Genomic DNA, 16,396 nt, shown 5'->3' with positions numbered 1-16,396 from the left:
TGGAAATCCCCCATGGTGCCTGCATGCTCTCTCTCCAAGGGCACCCAGGCACGGTCGTATTGCTGGAAGAGGGACAGGCAGTTGGCCTGGGTGGAACCCTTGACAACCTGCCCCTTGCCCCCTAGACTTATGAATGGCCATCTTGGCCAGGCCCAGGAGCAAGCCCACCAGTAGATACCCGAGTGACTGCACCCCCCCCCCGCCCCCCCCCCGCAGTACTGAGTGCTCCAATTTACTTTTATATCCATTTTGGGCAGCTGTAGACCAGCAGGATGTAAAATTCCTAGAAATAAAAAATAAAAAATGGGCTGGATCTCAAAATATTACCTTCCATGAGGGACTTTAACAATTATTCTCCACCAACTCCCATTTACCTCAAGAGCACTCCTTATTAAAATGCCACTAGACCCAAGAACCAATCTGTGAATGTTTTGGTCTCTATACATGTCAGATCTCAGGCTGTGGCCATTTTCAGAGTTATTACAAAGCCCAGTAGTCCTCTGCTTTTATCAGGAGTGCCTTTGCAGCTCAGTATTTCACAGGCTTTTTTTTTTCGGGATGCTGGATCCTGATGATCTTGTGATTCAACGATTCTTCGGAAGTTAAGAGTGGGGCATAAAATGATAATTTTATTAAGTATTACAAGAGCAAAAAATAGAAAGGTGACCTGAGAGAAAACAAAGAAGAGCGGGGCAGACAATGAAAGAACAGTTGGGAAAGAGAAGGATTCGAAGTAGTGTGGCCTTGTACCAGACCACGGATAACAGAAATTCCATTGATAACATTAACCAGACAGATTCAAGTTATATGATACCAATCACTGAAACAAAAAGTTTCCAGAAAAATACAGAAGTAATTGTAACCACTGAAAATCTCACTGAACGGTTACATGTATATAGGTGATTATATAAAAAACACCCACAAACATAGGAATATCAAAGTACAAGGAAAATAAATCCAAAGATTTATTATTGAAGTATGTATGCAGTATACAACCCTGACATTCATCTTCCCACAGGCAGCCTGAAAACAAAGGAACACCATGGAACCTGCTCAAAGAAACAATCAAACATCCAATGTGCAAAAAAAAAATGAGTTAAAGATAAATGGGGAAACTTTATCCTTGATTGAGAAAGATAGAAATAGATAAAGTACATTAATATTTGCCTGAATTGGAAAGAATAGGTTGGACAACGGCATTTCACAATTATTGAACTAATTTTTAGAGGGTATTGAACTTGGTCTCCTAAAACTTATCACCTAGTATCAAGCTAGTGAAACTAGATTGCACCTCTGGTTCGATTCCATTATTCTCACCATGAGGCAAGTCAAATGTACATTAATGGAAAAATAAAGACCCTTTGCATTATATTGATGTAACACAATATATATACCACACTGCCCAAAATCTCCTTGGGGAGATGGCAAATGCAATAAAAAACAGTCAAATTTTGAGAAAAATGCTTTCTGACCAACCTAGACAGCTGTAATGAATCTGAAGCTCACTCTCGCCTTGAGTTTGACAAGTGACTATTATTTGAAACACATTGTGTCTGTGTCTGCCAGAAACTACTTGCTTGAAGTCCCAAAGGAACCTTTCAATGTCTTGTATAAAGGTGTTGATACTTCCTCGCATGTAGAAATCCCAGAAAGTTGTACATAATTTTATTCATTCAATTGTACTTCTCTAAAGGAAAAAAAAACTTCAGAAAAATCAATGCTGGCAATATTTTCTAGCATGTTTCTGGTGACCTGTGTTCCTGTGATAGAACTTTGCGGTTTATCAGATGTCTCCAAATGCTCTCCTAGTAAGATCAATGATTTCATACCACTTGATGATGAACCAAGTGAAAAGCAAAGCAAATAGCTGCAGTTGGAGTCAGAAGATTAATCGTGTGGGTAATCAAAGGCTTTTTCTCGGGGCTGAAATGGCTAACATGAGAGGGCATAGTTTCAAGGTGCTTGGAAGCAGGTACAGAGGGAATGTCAGGGGTAAGTTTTTTACTCAGAGAGTGGTGAGTGCGTGGAATGGGCTGCCGGCAACTGTGGTGGAGGCGGATACAATAGGGTCTTTTATCCAGGAGCCTCTTAGGTACATGGAGCTTAGAAAAATAGATGGCTATGGGTAACCTTAGGTAATTTCCAAAGTAAGTACATGTTCGGCACAGCATTGTGGGCTGAAGGGCCTGTATTGTGCTGTAGGTTTTCTATGCTTCCAAGACGCTGGAAATACTCAGCAGGCAGACTGCGTGTATGGGAGGGAAAGCGGAGTCGACGTTTCAACTCTGAGGCACTTAGAAAAATAAAAGAAATTTTGAAAACTGCAGGGATCTTCTGGTAAAATGGCAGCGCTTTTAAAGACAGCGGCCCCTCGGGGGGAGGGGGTTGCTAAACAAAGGTGCTTTGTTCTTGGTAAAATGTGTTTTTTATGATCCAATGACAATTTTGCTCCAAGAACATTGGGTACTGCATGTGCTACTCCATCAGTGAGCTGCTCGTTGATCGGTGTAGCTGGGCTGGTGTCACTGGTGAAGTCGGCCGAGGTGTCAAAGGTGCCGGCTGGGATGGTGGAGAGGGAGCCCGTTGGGATATTGGAGGAGCTGGCCTGGGTTCAGACTGTGTTGCTCTCCTTGCCCAGCCCAGGTGACGCTAGGCTATCAGAACTATTGGACCACACGCTATCTCCCCTGGGCAATCGCTATCCTTGTTTTAATTCTTATGCAAAAATGCCTGATCAAGTAACACACACAAAATGCTGGAGGAACTCGGCAGGTCAGGTAGCATCTATGGAAGAGTATGCAGTCAACATTTCAGGCTGAGACTTCATCAGGACTGGAGGAAAAAGAGGTGAGAAGTCAGAGCAAGCAGGTGAGGGAGGAGAGGAAGACATACAAGGTAGTAGGTGATAGGTGAAACCAGGAGTGGGAGAAGGGTAAAATAAAGAGCTGGGAATTGATTGGTGAAAGATATAAAGGGCTGGAGAAGGGGGAATCTGATAGGAGAGGACAGAGAGCCATGGAAGAAAGGGGAGAGGGAGCCTGAAATGTTGACTGTTTACTCTTTTCTATAGAAACTGCTTGGCCTGCTGAGTTCCTCCAGCATTTTGTGTGTGTGTGTGGGGCGCTTGGATTTCCAGCATCTGCAGATTTTCTCTTGTTTGTGAAATGCCAGATCAAGTTTTACATAGCCCTTGCTAACGCACTTGTGAAGGACAATGGGGAGCTTGCTAAAATGGCCAGTAGTCTATTCTGAGAGGTGCAGTCGACGTTTCAGGCCGAGACCCTTCGTCAGGACTAACTGAAGGGAGAGTGAGTAAGGGATTTGAAAGCTGGAGGGGGAGGGGGAGATGCAAAATGATAGGAGAAGACAGGAGGGGGAGGGATAGAGCCGAGAGCTGGACAGGTGATAGGCAAAAGGGGATACGAGACGATCATGGGACAGGAGGTCCGGGCAGAAAGACAGGGGGGGGGGTGACCCAGAGGATGGGCAAGACGTATATTCAGAGGGACAGAGGGAGAAAAAGGAGAGTGAGAGAAAGAATGTGTGCATAAAAATGAGTAACAGCTGGGGTATGAGGGGGAGGTGGGGCCTAGTGGAAGTTAGAGAAGTCAATGTTCATGCCATCAGGTTGGAGGCTACCCAGACGGAATATAAGGTGTTGTTCCTCCAACCTGAGTGTGGCTTCATCTTTACAGTAGAGGAGGCCGTGGATAGACAAGTCAGAATGGGAATGGGATGTGGAATTAAAATGTGTGGTCACTGGGAGATCCTGCTTTCTCTGGCGGACAGAGCGTAGATGTTCAGCAAAGCGGTCTCCCAGTCTGCGTCGAGTCTCACCAATATATAAAAGGCCACATCGGGAGCACCGGACGCAGTATATCACCCCAGTCGACTCACAGGTGAAGTGATGCCTCACCTGGAAGGACTGTTTGGGGCCCTGAATGGTGGTAAGGGAGGAAGTGTAAGGGCATGTGTAGCACTTGTTCCGCTTACACGGATAAGTGCCAGGAGGGAGATCAGTGGGGAGGGATGGGGGGGACGAATGGACAAGGGAGTTGTGTAGGGAGCGATCCCTGCGGAATGCAGAGAGAGGCGGGGAGGGAAAGATGTGCTTAGTGGTGGGATCCCGTTGGAGGTGGCAGAAGTTACGGAGAATAATATGTTGGACCCGGAGGCTGGTGGGGTGGTAGGTGAGGACCAGAGGAACCCTATTCCTAGTGGGGTGGTGGGAGGATGGAGTGAGAGCAGATGTACGTGAAATGGGGAAGATGTGTTTAAGAGCAGAGTTGATAGTGGAGGAAGGGAAGCCCCTTTCTTTAAAAAATGAAGACATCTCCCTCGTCCTAGAATGAAAAGCCTCATCCTGAGAGCAGATGCGGCGGAGACGGAGGAATTGCGAGAAAGGGATGGCGTTTTTGCAAGAGACAGGGTGAGAAGAGGAATAGTCCAGATAGCTGTGAGAGTCAGTAGGCTTATAGTAGACATCAGTGGATAAGCTGTCTCCAGAGACAGAGACAGAAAGATCTAGAAAGGGGAGGGAGGTGTCGGAAATGGACCAGGTAAACTTGAGGGCAGGGTGAAAGTTGGAGGCAAAGTTAATAAAGTCAACGAGTTCTGCATGCGTGCAGGAAGCAGCGCCAGGACATATTCAAAACCCGGACTCCAGCAACGACCATGGACACCTTCACAGCGATTGCGCAACCACCAACTGCAACTCCAGCCTTGAACTCCAGGCCGGGTCTTTACCATCCCTTCCGACCTTCAACTGTCGGAGGCAGAACGCTCTGTTCTCAGTAAGGGCCTCACGTTTGTCCCCCTTCGCCCACACCTCAGCGAGTTCCGTGTTCGCCATGATGCGGAACTTTTCTTCCGCCGTCTCCGTCTCCGAGCCTACTTCTTCGGCAAGGACTCTTCCACCCCCACCGATGACCCTTTCTCCCGTCTTCAACCCTCCTCTTCTTCATGGACACCCCGCTCTGGTCTTCTGCCTGCTCTGGATCTCTTTATTGCCAACTGCCGACGGGACATCAACCGTCTCGACTTCACCGCACCTTGTCCCCATTCCAACCTCACTCCTTCGGAACGCTCTGCTCTCCACTCCCTCCGCACTAATCCTAACATTATTATTAAACCCGCTGATAAAGGGGGTGCTGTTGTAGTCTGGCGTACTGACCTCTACCTTGCCGAGGCACAGCGACAACTTGCGGATACCTCCTCTTATTTACCCCTCGATCGTGACCCCACTAAGGAGCACCAGGCCATTGTCTCCCACACTATCAACGACTTTATCCACTCAGGGGATCTCCCATCCACTGCTACCAACCTTATAGTTCCCACACCCCGCACTTCCCGTTTCTATCTCCTACCCAAGATCCACAAACCTGCCTGTCCTGGCCGACCTATTGTCTCAGCTTGCTCCTGCCCCACCGAACTCGTTTCTGCATACCTCGACACTGTTTTATCACCCCTTGTTCAATCCCTTCCGACCTATGTTCGTGACACTTCTCACGCTCTTAAACTTTTCGATGATTTTAAGTTCCCTGGCCCCCACCGCTTTATTTTCACCATGGATGTCCAGTCCTTATATACTTCCATCCCCCATCAGGAAGGTCTCAAAGCTCTACGCTTCTTTTTGGATTCCAGACCTAATCAGTTCCCCTCTACCACCACTCTGCTCCATCTAGCAGAATTAGTCCTTACTCTTAATAATTTCTCCTTTGGCTCCTCCCACTTCCTCCAAACTAAAGGTGTAGCTATGGGCACCCGTATGGGTCCTAGCTATGCCTGCCTTTTTGTTGGGTTTGTGGAACAATCTATGTTCCGTGCCTATTCTGGTATCTGTCCCCCACTTTTCCTTCGCTACATCGACGACTGCATTGGCGCTGCTTCCTGCACGCATGCAGAACTCGTTGACTTTATTAACTTTGCCTCCAACTTTCACCCTGCCCTCAAGTTTACCTGGTCCATTTCCGACACCTCCCTCCCCTTTCTAGATCTTTCTGTCTCTGTCTCTGGAGACAGCTTATCCACTGATGTCTACTATAAGCCTACTGACTCTCACAGCTATCTGGACTATTCCTCTTCTCACCCTGTCTCTTGCAAAAACGCCATCCCCTTCTCGCAATTCCTCCGTCTCCGCCGCATCTGCTCTCAGGATGAGGCTTTTCATTCTAGGACGAGGGAGATGTCTTCATTTTTTAAAGAAAGGGGCTTCCCTTCCTCCACTATCAACTCTGCTCTTAAACGCATCTCCCCCATTTCACGCACATCTGCTCTCACTCCATCCTCCCACCACCCCACTAGGAATAGGGTTCCTCTGGTCCTCACCTACCACCCCACCAGCCTCCGGGTCCAACATATTATTCTCCGTAACTTCCGCCACCTCCAACGGGATCCCACCACTAAGCACATCTTTCCCTCCCCGCCTCTCTCTGCATTCCGCAGGGATCGCTCCCTACACAACTCCCTTGTCCATTCGTCCCCCCCATCCCTCCCCACTGATCTCCCTCCTGGCACTTATCCGTGTAAGCGGAACAAGTGCTACACATGCCCTTACACTTCCTCCCTTACCACCATTCAGGGCCCCAAACAGTCCTTCCAGGTGAGGCATCACTTCACCTGTGAGTCGACTGGGGTGATATACTGCGTCCGGTGCTCCCGATGTGGCCTTTTATATATTGGTGAGACTCGACGCAGACTGGGAGACCGCTTTGCTGAACATCTATGCTCTGTCCGCCAGAGAAAGCAGGATCTCCCAGTGGCCACACATTTTAATTCCACATCCCATTCCCATTCTGACATGTCTATCCACGGCCTCCTCTACTGTAAAGATGAAGCCACACTCAGGTTGGAGGAACAACACCTTATATTCCATCTGGGTCGCCTCCAACCTGATGGCATGAACATTGACTTCTCTAACTTCCGCTAGGCCCCACCTCCCCCTCGTACCCCAGCTGTTACTCATTTTTATGCACACATTCTTCCTCTCACTCTCCTTTTTCTCCCTCTGTCCCTCTGAATATACGTCTTGCCCATCCTCTGGGTCACCCCCCCCCCCGTCTTTCTGCCCGGACCTCCTGTCCCATGATCCTCTCGTATCCCCTTTTGCCTATCACCTGTCCAGCTCTCGGCTCTATCCCTCCCCCTCCTGTCTTCTCCTATCATTTTGCATCTCCCCCTCCCCCTCCAGCTTTCAAATCCCTTACTCACTCTTCCTTCAGTTAGTCTTGAGGAAGGGTCTCGGCCTGAAACGTCGACTGCACCTCTTCCTATAGATGCTGCCTGGCCTGCTGCATTCACCAGCAACTTTGATGTGCGTTGCTTGAATTTCCAGCATCTGCAGAATTCCTGTTGTTTGCAGTAGTCTATTCTGCTAGGCTGAGGTGCACCGCTCCTCCCAGTTTCCCTGTCTCAATAAGCCCTGTCAACAGAGCCTCCAGCAGACTTGCGCCCGCAGGTCTGAGCTAAACAACGATGGGTCCATGTTTTTTCCACATGAGCTTTGGCTCAAATGCCAAGAAGTACCACCTCCATGCAGCTTCAACAGTGCTAGTGCTTGGCACATCAAAGGATTGTGAACACCCTGAGTTCCAGCTGCTAGGGTCGTCTACGATTCATTATGGACATCGTTTCAGGCTCCAGGACAGCTTCTTCCACCAGATTAATTCCTGCTGATACGATTGTACAACGTTTGTACTTCTGTGCTATATCGACTATTCTATTGTACATACTCTATTACAAGTTACTATAAATTGCACATTGAACATTCAAATAGGGACATAACGTAAAGATTTTTATTCCTCATGTATGTGAAGGATGTAAGAAATAAAGTAAATTCAATTCAATATTCAAGACTCTTTGGTGCATTTAGCTGGAAAGATAATTTTTTCTAAAGTTGACTTAATCAGAGGCATCAGAATCAGGATTATTATCAGTGGCATGTGACATGAAATTTGTTAACTTAGCAGCAGCTGTTCAATGCAATACAAGTAAGAAAAAATAAATTAAAAAATAATAATAAATTAATAAGTAAATCAATTATAATATACGTATATTGAATAGATTAAAAAAGTGCAAAAACCAGATACACTGTATATTTAAAAAAAGTGAGGTCGTGTCCAAGAGTTCAATATACATTTAAGAATCAGATGGGAGAGGGGAAGAAACTGTTCCTGAATCGCTGAGTGTGAGCCTTCAGGCTTCTGTACCTCCTACCTGATGGTAACTGTGAGAAAAGGGTGCCTGTGCCTGTGTGTACTGAGAACATTCCCAAAATGCTGTTATAACACAGTGTGGCCCATTTTTAGTTTCTGCACATGCCATTTGGGCTGAAAAATGCAGCACCGACTTCCCAGGGACTAATGGGCTCTGTGTTAAAAGACTTGGGTTTCCTTTTTGTTTACCTGGACAAGATACTTGTCACCAGCGCATCCAAAACTGAACACTTATCACATCTCCACACGCGTTTCAGCACTTAAGGCAACATGAGCTGATTATTAACCCCTCTACATGCCAGTTTGGGTTGTCTACTATTGACTTTCTCAGACACCCCTGCCATTAAAAGTTTCCACTATTATGGATTTTCACTGCCCTGCACTACCTAAGCACTCCACAAGAGATTTTAGGTGTGGTAAACTTGTGCTCCCCTTGTATAGCACCCTTAAAGTGCCCTAATTGCATGCTTGAGTGGTCAGCGGACATAACTAGAGCACCTGACAGCAACCAAGCTCTTTCAAACACGACAGTAGTGATGCACCACTCCCCAATGCACCTATCACCGTCACTACTGATGCCTCAGGCTATTCTGTGGGAGCTGTGCATGACCAGTTGGTTAGAGGTGTGTGGAAACTGCTTGTCACCTTAAGCTAGCAGCAATTCCCCCCCCCCCACCCCGCACAAGAGGAACTACAGGGTATCTGACACGTTTGACCGCAAGCTTATTGGTCTCTATCTGGCCATCAGCCATTTTCATTTTCTTCCAGGGGTTTGGCATTTTGCAGCTTTAATTGACCAAAGACCCTTCGTGCATGCAATAGGCAAAGTGTAGACCACTAGGCCTACATTTGGGAGTTCACAACTGACATACCGCACATCTAGGGGGAAAGATAATGCTGTGGCTGGTTACCTCTCATGGCCAGCTGTTCCATACACATTGGGGTTGACTATACCGGCATGGCAACTGACCAAGCTACTGACCCAGAGATCCAAGCTTACAGGTGAGCAGTCACAGACTTGCGGTCGGCTGATGTCAAGCTTGGGGATGCAGGAGTTTCTCTCCTGTGTGATGTCTCAATTGGTTGTGCTTGCCCCATGGTGCCTGCAAACTGAAGGCATACTGTTTTTAACTCCTTTCACGGCCTTTCACCTCTGGTTGGGAAGGCTCCTTAGAAACTGGTTGCTTTAAAGCTTGTGTGGCACTGAGGTACAGCCTGTGATGTATGTCAGTGGGCAAAAATTAACTGTCGTGGTTGGGTATCATCGGCACTTTTCAAAGTCTCTGAGCAACGGTTTGACCACGTCAGTGTGGACCTGGTTAGGCCTCTTCCCCCGCACCTCCTGTGTCTTCATGCATCTCCTTACCATGTGAACCATGGCCAGAGGTTATCCCTCTAGCATTGATGAATGCTGCAGACATCTGTCAGGTGTACATCAACACCTGGGTCACTCGGTTTGGCACCCCACCTGATATTTCTTCATGTCAGACCTCTGGTGCTCAATGGCCAGAACCTTGGCATTACATTGCATCACACCACAGTGTATCACCTGCAGTCCAGTAGCCTGTGAGAATGGTTTGACCGTTCCTTTATGACTGCTCTGAGGGCCTTCCTGGTGGATGAGTGTTGGCACAGTCATCTCCTGTGAGTCCTGCTAGGGCTCAAGATGGCTCCCAAGGTGGGCCTGCAGTCCTCTGCACATGCGTTGGTATACGGGCAGCCACTGTGGGTGCTACGTGATTATATTTCTGATGCCACACTGCATGTTTGCCGTTTCAGCAGTATTTCACCCTCTTTACAAATCTCAGTTCTTTTACACTTATTCTATCATGGCTTTACAGCACACTTGGGTTACATAAGAACATAAGAAATAGGAGCAGAAGTAGGCCATTCGGCACATTGAGCCTGCCTCGCCATTCAATAAGATCATGACTGATCTGTCCGTAAACTCAGCTCCATCTACCTGCCTTTTCCCCCATACCCCTTAATTCCCCTACTATGTAAAAACCTACCTAACTGTATCTTAAATATATTTAGTGAAGAAGCCTCAACTGCTTCCCTGGGCAGAGAATTCCACAGATTCACCACTCTCTGGGAAAAACAGTTTCTCCTCATCTCCATCCTAAATCTTCTCCCCTGAATCTTGAGGCAAGTTCTAGTCTCACCTACCAATGGAAACAACTTTCCTACTTCTGTCTTATCTATCCGTTTCAAAATTTTGTATGTTTCTATAAGATCCCCTCTCATTCTTCTGAACGTCAGAGAGTATAGTCCCAGGCGACTCAATCTCTCCTCATAGGTTAACCCCTTCCAGTTGACCTATATTCATTTGACTGCTTTTGATTTGTTCATAATGGAAGTAAAGGGCTGTGGCTTTTGATAAGTACATAAAACAATTCTCATGTGTTATTCACAAAATCGCACGTGAGTAAAACCTGGGTGACCTTGGAGATAAGCTGCAAGCATGGTATTGACCACTGATTGCTTGTCCCCTGAGATCACACACTTTTCTTCACAATCTTTTAGAAGAATGAGAAGGACCTCATTGAAACCCGAGAGCAAGGATCCGAACCTGAGGTCCACGAACCCCTCTGTTAATGATATTGGTCTAAAGTATAATAAAGATTGGGAGCCCCTGACCTAGAGGGATAATAAATCAACCATGATCGAATTACAGACAGACTCAATGGGCCAAATGGCCTAGTTTTGCTACTATGCCTTGTGGTCTTACAAAACTTGCCAAACTGGTATAGAGCATCAAACAGTGCAACATAGGAACTGGCCCTTCAGCCCATTATATTCTGCTGACCTAAATGATCCAATAATTAAAAAAAAAGACTATATAAACTAATCCCTTCTGCAAACACAATGCCCATGTCTCTTCATATCCTACATATTGATGTGTCAATCTCAGAACCTCTTGAACACTCTGTTGGATTTGCCTCGGCCACCATCCCTGGTATCTATCACTCGTGTGTGTGTGTGTGTGTGTGGCTGTTCCACACATCTTCATTGAACTTACCCCCTTTCACATTACAACAGGAATTCTGCAGATGCTGGAAATTCAAGCAACACACATCAAAGTTGCTGGTGAACGCAGCAGGCCAAGCAGCATCTGTAGGAAGAGGTGCAGTCGACGTTTCAGGCCGAGACCCTTCGTCAGGACTAACTGAAGGAAGAGTGAGTAAGGGATTTGAAAGTTGGAGGGGGAGGGAGAGATCCAAAATGATAGGAGAAGACAGGAGGGGGAGGGATAGAGCCAAGAGCTGGACAGGTGATAGGCAAAAGGGGATATGAGAGGATCATGGGACAGGAGGTCCGGGAAGAAAGACAAGGCAGGGGGGACCCAGTGGATGGGCAAGAGGTATATTCAGAGGGACAGAGGGTTCCGTCTGGGTAGCCTCCAACCTGATGGCATGAACATCGACTTCTCTAACTTTCGCTAGGCCCCACCTCCCCCTCGTACCCCATCTGTTACTTATTTTTATGCACACATTCTTTCTCTCACTCTCCTTTTTCTCCCTCTGTCCCTGGATTTATAATTAGATGGGTAAATCATTTTGTGCAATATTTATAAACCTAGATTCATCACTTTGCTGTCTTTTGACATAATTTCTATCACTGAAATGTTGCCTTCAATCTCACCGGTACTTTTTCCCTTGACAGTCCAAGAGCATCTCATCAAAACTATGCATTTGTAACTCCTTTTTCTACCTTCCAATGCTGGGAAGTTTTACAGTCAGGGAAGTGTAAAGTTCTGATGTTAAACAAAATATATTGATAGTAAACTATTGATAGTAAAAATATAATAAACTAATAGTGACCTGATAATCTAGTAATGCTATTTGAGAAATAAGTATTGTTCAGAACTCTGGGATAACTTCCCTTCTCTTCACATTTTTGCTTTGAGATCTTTTCAGAATCAGATTTAATATCACTGGCATCTGTCTTGTAATTTGTTGTCTTTGCAGTAGCAGTACGATGCAATTCATAATAACAGAGAAAACATGAATTATAGTAAATATATTTATTAAATAGTTAAATTAAATAATTAGTGCAAAATAAATTTAAGGAAGGTTGTAAGGTAGTGTTCAAGGGTTCAATGTCCATTCAGAAATCTGGCGCCAGAGGGGAAGAAGTTGTTCCATATATTCCATATGTGTGACAGAACCTACAGAGCCTCTGTTTAATAATCCAAACGGAAGAGACAATCACTGATAGTAAAACGTTCCCTCCAGAGATTCAACTCAAAGTTTTTATTTCCACATTTCTGGAATGGGATGAACTCGCAATCTCTTATTTGGAAGTCGGCATTCTACCGATGAAGTCATGGTTAGTGTATCAGTATCATCCTCTTGAGCTACATTGTTTTATCATCTCCAAAATGAACTTGAGAGCATCTTGAAAGGTACTTTTGTATATTTTTAAGGTCTTTTTGGGAGAAATGCATCCAGATTCTTGGCTTTTCTGTTTTCACTCCCAATTATTTCGGGTCAGAGCCTCAAAACAACACGTTCATTCCGAGTAGTTTTTAAGATCAGTTTGCCTTGAGGCAAGGTGAGACCCTGCTGGTTTTGTACATTTCACTGCCTTTCATGCTCAGTGGACAGATTTCTGTTCAGAAAGTTAATTTTAGCATGACTGGTTCTAGAAGTGGCTCCAAGGAAGAGGATGAGAACTGCAAGGATTGGATTGTTTTCTCTAGAGTGTTGGTGGCTGAGGAGAGACCTGATAATAGTTTATAAAATTGTGAGACAGGATTAGTAATCAGAATCTTTTTTCCCCTCAGGATAGAAATGTCAAGTAGTAGATGATGTGCATTTAAGGTGAGGGGGTGGGGAAGGTAAGGTAAGGTGAGGGTGTTTTTTTTATATAGAGAGTGCTAAGTGCTTGAAACAGGCTGCTAGGGGTAGCAAATAGGAATGTGACATTTAAGAGGCTGCTGGACAGACAGGTGCAAATGCAATAAAGGAATATGGATCATCCACAGGCTGAAAATATTTAAAGTTTCATTTACTTTGCCATTGTGTTCTTCACAGATATAAAGGGCTGACAGCTTGTTCTGTGCTGTATTGGTATATGATCAGACCACTCATTTCTCCAGAATCAGAATCGGGTTTTCTATCACCAGCATATGCCGCAAAATTTGTTAACTTTGTGGCAGCAGTGCAATGCAATGCATAATAATAGAAAAAATGTGAATTACAGTAAGTGTATATATGTATGTATATCAAATAGTTAAATTACATAAGTAGTGCAAAAACAGAAATAAAAACAGTGGTGAAATAGTGTTCATGAGTTCAATGTCCATTCAGAAATTGGATGGCAGAAACTGTTACTGAGTGTGTGCCTTCCGGCTTCTGTACCTCCTTCGTCATGGCAACAATGAGAAGAGGGCATGTCCTAGGTGATATCCTCAAAGATGGACGCCACCTTTTTGAGGCTCTGCTCTGGGAAGGTGCCTTGGATGCTATGGAGGCTAGTACCCATGAAGGAGCAGACTAATTCTCCAGATCCAATGACCAACATTTGTTTTGCATATGCTTAACATAACCTGAGGCCACATTTCCCAGATATCACCTAATCATTTTATTTACCCCTGCCCCAATGGCCAGCTTCCATTCCACTTTCCCACTCTGCACAACTCTGAGAATTCTGATCTCCTCTATTTCTCTTCTGAACCACTTATTTTGTTGTTGTTTTCAATCTCCATTGCTTACTCCGCCTTAATTTCTTGGCTGAAAAGAGTACCTGAGAACCTACGCTCTGGAGTTCCTTCCCTCAGCCTTCTTCGCTATCATGAGATAACTTTAGCAGATCTCTTTGGCTGTCCCATTTTATTTCTATTCATTGAGATACAGCTCGGAGCAGACCTTTCTGGCCCTTCGAGCCACACCGCTCAGCAATCTCCTGATTTAACCCTAGCCTAATCTCAGGACAATTTACAGTGACCAATTAGACTACAAACCAGCATGCGTTTGGACTGTGGGAGGAAACCAGAGCATCTGGAGGAAACCCGTGCAGTCCCAGGAAGAACATACAAATTCCTTACAGGTGGTGCGGGAATTGAACCTGGGTTGTCTGGGTCAAGCATTATGATGACCACTATGCTACCATGCACCCGCCTTAAAGTTCTTTATCATCTTCCTTAATATATTCTTTCCTGTCAAATTTTGTATGAAAATATTCATGTGAAGTGCCTTCTGATGTCAATGGCACTATAGAAATTATTTATTTATTTATTTATTTATTTACTTATTTTTTTGACATAGAGCATGGAATAGGCCCTTCAATCACCCACTCAGCAGCCCCCGATTTAACGCTAGCCTAATCACATGACAGTTTACAATGACCAGACGGTAGTGTAGTGGTTAGCACATTGCTTTACAGTGTAGGCAATTCCCACCGCTGCTTGTAAGGTGTTTGTACATTCTCCTTGTGACTGCATGGGTTTCCTTTGGGTGCCCTGGTTTCCTCCCACAGTCCCTGTGTTCTGGCGGGCAATCCCAACTATTGATGAGCCTGATCTTCTGCCTCCTCTACTGCTATCCAGAATTATTGAATGTGGGATGTTAGTTACTTGTAACTGGTTGTCTGCTGTTTTACCTGCTAGCTTTTCCAGGTGCTTTATATTCCTCTAGTGTTTCAGTCGAACACTTCACACTTCTCTTTGTCTAACTCAAGTAATTAACCTAATTATGGGTCTTCATCCCCAATTAAAGGGAGAGATGCCGATGATTAAGTAAGCTAAAAATGAAATGTAGACACAAAATTCTCTGCAGATGCTGGGGTCAAAGCAACACTCATAACACGCTGGAGGAACTCAGCAGGTCGGGCAGCATCCGTGGAAACGATCAGTCAACGTTTTGGGCCGGGACCCTTCGAAATGAAATGCAGTCCTGATGAAGGGTCTCGGCCTGAAACATCGACTGTTTATTGCTTTCCATCGATGCTGCCTGAACTCCTGTGTTCCTCCAGCACTTTGCGTGTGTTGCTTTGGATTTTCAGCATCTGCAGAATTTCTTGTGTGTAAAATGCAGTATAGAATCTCACGCTCCAAGCCTACGTCAGTAATGGTTATTAATGGAGGGTCTGATCTAAAGCCACTGTGCAGGCAAAACTGAACAAAATAGATAAATAATGAATCAGGATCTGCAAGCCTCCAACTGTCAAGTAAATTAAAAAGTTACTTTCAAAATGTCCACATTTCAAAAAAAAAAGTCATTTGAAAAACGAGCTGGAACACTATACTCAAAATCTAAAACTCAGACTACTGGAAATATGATGCTATATTTCTTTAAAAAATGGGTCTGTTCTACAGCAGAGCATTCATCTGAGTAATTCATATAAACTGGAGCCATATGGCAAATTATGATAGTTCTAAGGGGGCTCGGTAATGTGTGCACTTTCCAGTGGATATCAACTGATTGAGGATAAATTAACATGATGTATTGTGGAGCAGATGCATGACAACATGCACTGCCTAGGGGTGGACCCTAGGACACAGCGAACGTAATGAAGAAACAATCCCCACTAGAAGCCACGTTCTGCATTTAAGTGGTAGCTGTGCAACAAGGCCTAGACGATAAAACTGGGAACTACGTGAGCACGAATGAAGAAAACTTCTAAATCTTTTTGGGCTGATTGGATTTTTTTTTGTCTTTCTCCCCCCTCTCTGCTCTCGGCAGTCTGTGAAAGCTAACGGGCAAAGATAGTAAGTGGCAGACCAGAGCCTGGTGGGAGGAGATTCGGCGCTATTGAATTTGTCAGTGAGCACACAGTGCAGCTCAGAGTGAGATCACATCCTCGCACTACAGGCTGTCTATATCAGTGTATCGCAGCAGCTCGGGGGGCTGCATGATATCCTCGGGATTACAGCAGCAGGAAACCAAAAAAAAAAGCCGTTTGTCTTCACCCTCAGGATTGCGTCTGAGGTCAGCTCAACAAAATGGGCCTCAAGTAGGATACTTTTTTAAAGAAGTCTTACGGAACTGCCTCTGGTACTTTTATGGTCAATTCTGGATTACTTTTGGTTTCATACTTAACACTCCACTATGTGGGGCAGAGTTATCTCAGACCACAAGAATGGTTTTCTGATCTGCAGCAGACAAACAGGTAAAAAGCATGCAGAAAAGGATCTCGATTCAATAAGCGGATTTATTTTTTTTTGCTGAATGTTAATG

At 45.1% G+C, this 16,396-nt stretch overlaps 1 protein-coding gene across 4 annotated transcripts in view; it reads left to right on the top strand.

The window, feature by feature from the left end:
- cep85l (centrosomal protein 85, like) overlaps nucleotides 1-16,396 on the top strand; it is a 348,511-nt gene that overhangs the window by 38,820 nt on the left and 293,295 nt on the right. For 2 of the 4 annotated variants that reach the window (XM_063033776.1, XM_063033783.1), the window contains exon 2: nucleotides 11,256-11,393. Coding sequence is in view for 2 of the 4 variants with exons in the window: in XM_063033765.1 (XP_062889835.1) it covers nucleotides 16,268-16,328 (61 nt within the window). In the remaining 2 variants the exon portion in view is untranslated. Of the gene's footprint in view, nucleotides 1-11,255; nucleotides 11,394-15,889; nucleotides 16,329-16,396 lie in introns of those variants that run through there. The other 2 variants (XM_063033765.1, XM_063033758.1) reach the window with 1 other exon arrangement.

This window comes from Mobula hypostoma, chromosome 2, assembly GCF_963921235.1.
Source record: "Mobula hypostoma chromosome 2, sMobHyp1.1, whole genome shotgun sequence".
Lineage (NCBI taxonomy): Eukaryota > Metazoa > Chordata > Chondrichthyes > Myliobatiformes > Myliobatidae > Mobula > Mobula hypostoma.
Note: the sequence above shows the minus strand (reverse complement) of the source record. Positions and strands in the feature narration are given on the sequence as shown.